We start from the raw sequence: 5,043 nt of genomic DNA on the forward strand, positions 1-5,043 counted from the left end.
AGCTGCCTAGACTATTATTTTCCTATTTCAATTTGACACCCCAGCCTTTCATGCTAATTCTATTATTCTTGGAAGTTTATGTGATTTCATATCACTAGAAATCGGTAATGTATTATAACCCTTTGGGCTAAAATAAACTGAATCCCTGCAGTAGCCACCGGGAAAATAATTACTTTCATATCAAAACTCTGCAGGAGTCGAACGGGTCTTTTCGCCTCCGGCTCGTAACCTCATTTCAGCAGGGCTTATAGATGAATAAATTTGTTAAAGCAATACACAGAAATACAACATCAGGTTTTAAGAGAAAGAGCTACCTATACCCACAGCATAAAGGCTATTTAGGGTCGCACACGCTTTAGGTTTATTGTATACAATTGATTTATTTATGAAAAACTTACATATATAAATATTTCAATACTTTATACAACGTCTGAGGATTTCTGTTGTCTTGTTCTTTTTACAGTTTGTTACACAAGGGGTCTGCTTCTATTTTTTCCAATAAACATTTGATAGCCCATCACACATGTACACAAAATATTCACACAGATAGTCCCCCATAATCAGAGCTTAAACATGTCAGCGAAAAAAATGAAATGTTTTGATATGTCTTTTTTTTTCTTCGGTTACGCTTTTGAAGGTTTTTACTTTATCACCCCTATATCTAGCGGCGACTAAGAACCCTATATTATCCCATGTCTATATCAACTGAGTCTTTGTTTGTGTCCGAGGAGTGGTTGGTAGACGTCGCCTCAGCTGTGTCTGAATAGTCTGCTAAAGACTTGTCTTGAGGTGGAGATATGGGACTGACATTGTCTTGTTCCTTCTCTTGAAGGCATCTTTCATTGCAACCTCCTGCAGACTGATTGTTGTTAAAGGGAATGTGGGTTGGACCGTTGGGCGAACTTGTATTTCTAACCGAGTGATTAACTTGTCCTTTGATTGCTGTCGCGTTGGTGTTCCCATGGTCGGAATCATTGCTGCTCTTATGTCCCAAATTTGCTGTTAAGCTTTCACTGTGTGGCCCTCTTTGAATTACGTTATCAGAGTCAGAGCATGATGTGGATGGCTTCAGAGATGTTTGTGGAACAATGAAACCGAGTGGTTGTGTGATGGGGTACAGTAAGAAATGTCCCTTCCCTATCAAAGGTCTAGGGGATGGTAAAGCTGGGAAATCCACAGCGGGTTTACGCCTTGGCCTTGAGTCAGACAGGAGGCTCTCCACACTGAAAGGGTTAAGTTTCTGGATGGTGGAGGCCCTGCCGTTGGAACCCAAGTTTGACTGCTGACTGCTGTCGGACGAGTCCAGCTCAGATCCACTCGCGTCTTGGTGTGGGTTTCTTTGGTTCTGGAGTTTGTGTGGGGTTTGGTCGCAGCTTGGTTGCGTTTGGTTTCGGCCCAGCTCACTAAGTAAACAGCTTTGCTCGCTGTCCGTTACGTGTGACACGCCACTGTCACTGTCAGATCCTGGAGTGTGATATAATTCCCCTGCCAAGAGTTTGTTCTGTGACCTCAGTAGTCTCTTCTCCTGCTTCCGCTTCTTCTTCTCCATGCGCTCCAGCTCTCTCCGGGCGATCTCCTCCGGATCCATGGGCTCGCCACTGCATGTGGTCGGGTGGGAGTTGTGAGCAGGTCGCCCAGGACCCTTTTTCGTATTTTCCTTTTTCCTCCATTTAGCTCTGCGGTTTTGGAACCATACCTACACACCGAAGAAAAGCAATATTCATTTCCATTTCATTTTTTCTAGCAGGTATATGCAGATAATCTCCACAGCGTTCTGTGACGATGTCCAGACAAAATGTTGTGGTGCATCCTCATTCTCTTTGAAATTTAATTCTGAGTGTTGTAATCGACTCGTTTGAGAAGCCAAATAAAATGCTTGAAAATAAATCATACAGATGACAGATAAACAATAAAACATGTAAACCAAATTCCGGTGTTTTCATTTCCACATTGTTATGTGAATTAATTAATTTCACCGCTATATATAGGTATAGCGTAAATATATCAATAATATTAGCATTTGAGTCATAAACATTTAAATAGCATATGCTTGAGGCGTGTTAGCCTATTAGTTTATATTGAAATAGTGGCCTATGGCATCACAAAATAATGTCACCAGATGATAACACATGGCAGGTGGTATTTAAAAACGTAATCGTATATTATTGTAAAAGTAATCTTTACCCAAGAAATATAAAATAGGTCATTATGCTACTATATTTATATTTCATTATGAAAATGTTGACACGCTTAAAATATGTTCCCGAGGCAACATATTTGTAAATTATTTGTAGCCTGCATAGTGTTACTTGAACTATCAAACCAAAAGTAAAAAAGTAAAAACAAAAATAATAATGACAATAATAATAATAATTAAACTACTCCTTTTGTGTTTGGACTGTTTTTGGATGGATGCCATGGTTTTTGCTCCGATTTGTGTTTAGACCTTTGCCATTTCTCCCTGGATGGGAAACCTAGTAGAGGTAGGCCTCGGTAAGGCCCTATTGATGCACATGTGTGATTTCTCCATGTAATTGCGTTTAAAAAGAAAACAATGTTCTTTTAAAAAATATATATAGCTTATATATTGTAAAAAATGCTATATTCCATTTCTGTCTCCCCATATTTCTCTTTGACGTTTACCATTTCATGCATTGGTGGTATGCACACACAGTATACCGATCTCACAGGGACTATAAAGGCCTGGGAGTCCAAGTCAGGTCAATTTAGTGAAGTTAAAACAGACTGAAATATTCCTTAACGCTAATAATTTCACCATGAATCAATATAACTGTATTGTGCAACTTAAAGGATTGCAATACACCTGATTAGGCTACAAACAGCTGTACACCCGAGACTGAGAACATCAAAGGGGGGTCATGCCTCTGATGATTTATACTTTGCTATTTACAGCATTGTTAAATAGATACAGTTGCACGTTCACGTGATGATTTCTACATGAGCAATGACACTTTAGCACCGACTTAAAAACACAACGTGGAAAATTAACAAGGCATGAAGTTGAAAGTTCAGAATATTTACCTGCACCCTTGATTCTATCAAGTCCAACCTCAGCGCCAGTGCTTCCCTCATGAACACGTCGGGGTAGTGACTCTCATTAAAAGCCTTTTCTAATTCCTCCAGCTGCCAACCAGTGAAATTGGTGCGAGTTCGTCTTCTTTTACAACCGGGGCTATCCTTGTCTGGATCTCCCGAATCTAGTGTAAGAGAGCAAAATATAGCTGTATGTTTCTTCCATAAAGACAATTAGAATGTCTAAATCAACTCTTTCATAAATGTTGCAATGCTCATAAAATAGGCTAATTCACGTTTGCTTAGGGTTTTTTTAACAGGAGTTTTAGCATGTATATAGGCTGTGTATAGTATCAAGTATAGTATTAAGTACAATATTTGATATCTTGACTGAATATATAACAACAGCAATGCTAATAATAATAATGTTAATAATAATAATAATACAGTAACATTCAACAATGTGATTATTTTCTTTGTGGCTTCTTTTTGGGAAGCACGTCCATGTTTGAAAGCTCACTCTGCGCCCTTTGGCAACTGAAACGCTGCCTTGTTACTGTAACAACATTTTTAATGGAGATGATCGCTTCTTTGTTTCCCGAGCCTTGTTTCTATGCTATCGACTGCATGTATACCAGAAATATAGAAATACCATTTTAAGTGCCATTTGAAAACGATTTCCTGCATAAAATGGTAGCCTATACTTAATCGTAAGCACCTCTTTGTACAAGTAGCCTCTGTCGTTTGCTTACCTGTCAGTTTGTACTGTTGGTTATCTCCATTCATACCGCAGCCAGACGACAAAAGAGGGTTCGAATTCACCACTGAAGCCGTACAGGAACCATTAAGTAATCCGTCTATTGAGAAAGGAACCGCTGCAGATTGAAGTTGATGACCGGCTAATTCGTAAACATGGTGGTGGCTTAGATGGTACGGGAAGCTCACCATCCCACCAAGCGAGCCTCCGAACTGGGCATGAGGTGGATCCAGTATCCTGCTGTCCATCATCTCCCAGGCAAAAGGAAACGACGTCTTGAGGCTGGTGATGTGAATTTAAAAAACATGCAGCGAGTGTGGCCAGCGAGGAGGGGACATGATGTGGAGAGGAGGATGAGCTCTACTTTATCAACACGAACCTTCCAATAATTAGCCTCGGCTCTGGGAATTTGAGACCAATGAGAAACGTTAATCGCATGTGACGTCAGAGACGCGCTCTGAAAACGCTTTCCATATCGATTGCTAATTAAACCTGACATCCACCTCAATAAACAATATCAGGGCTGTCACAACAAGACAGGAGGGCTTTGATAAGAACTACATCACATCTACACAGGGGGCCACGGAGAGAGCGATCAGATTGATACCTAGTTAAACGCTAAACAGACACCAACATTTCACCTCGCGCCGTCGGCTGTGCATCTGACGGATGCCGCGCCGTTTTATCCAGCGTGCTTTGCGCTGTCGTGCTTAAAAACACCACACAATCCACTTACCCTTCGTGGGTTGTAAGGAAATGTTTACACGGAGAGGAATGGTGAGCGTTACAAGGGCAGTGCTCTTGTTGGGGTTTGTTGATAAAGTGCTGTCACTACACGCTGCTCTGATGTATTGATACACGGCGATCACAAACGTCGAGTACCAAATAGCCTGATACGGAAAAGGGACATTCATCATCCAAACCTGTCAAATTTAATTCAGAAGTACAAACATCCCGCAGTAGTGCACAACAGCCTATGGCCACATCAACAAGGAAGTTAGTAAATGAAATACGGCTATATCATCTCAATCCTGGGTCGATATTAACGGGAGGTTTAGATTAAGTCATTAATTACATGCCCAACTAATTAAACAGTGCGTAATATTCAACTGGAAAACTATATTCCCAGTCATACCTAGCATGTAATTAATAGGATTTGAACTGGATCTCAAACTGTCAGAAAGGAAGTTGGCCCCTTAAATGTCTAAGCATTTGTGTACAGGGTATTTTACACTGTGGATGTTTGTTATTTG

The 5,043-nt window shown here is 40.5% G+C and overlaps 1 protein-coding gene across 1 annotated transcript; it reads right to left on the reverse strand.

The window, feature by feature from the left end:
• Nucleotides 1-385: 385 nt before the first annotated feature.
• Nucleotides 386-4,102, reverse strand: uncx (UNC homeobox). Its single transcript, XM_062531250.1, has 3 exons — nt 3,786-4,102; nt 3,043-3,218; nt 386-1,696 (listed from the first exon to the last, which is right to left on the reverse strand). The coding sequence occupies exons 1-3, from the start codon at nt 4,039-4,041 to the stop codon at nt 686-688; spliced, it is 1,443 nt and encodes a 480-aa protein (XP_062387234.1). The 5' UTR covers nt 4,042-4,102; the 3' UTR covers nt 386-685.
• Nucleotides 4,103-5,043: the final 941 nt, after the last annotated feature.

The sequence above is a fragment of the Sardina pilchardus genome, chromosome 3, assembly GCF_963854185.1.
Source record: "Sardina pilchardus chromosome 3, fSarPil1.1, whole genome shotgun sequence".
In the NCBI taxonomy this organism is placed as follows: Eukaryota; Metazoa; Chordata; class Actinopteri; order Clupeiformes; family Clupeidae; genus Sardina; species Sardina pilchardus.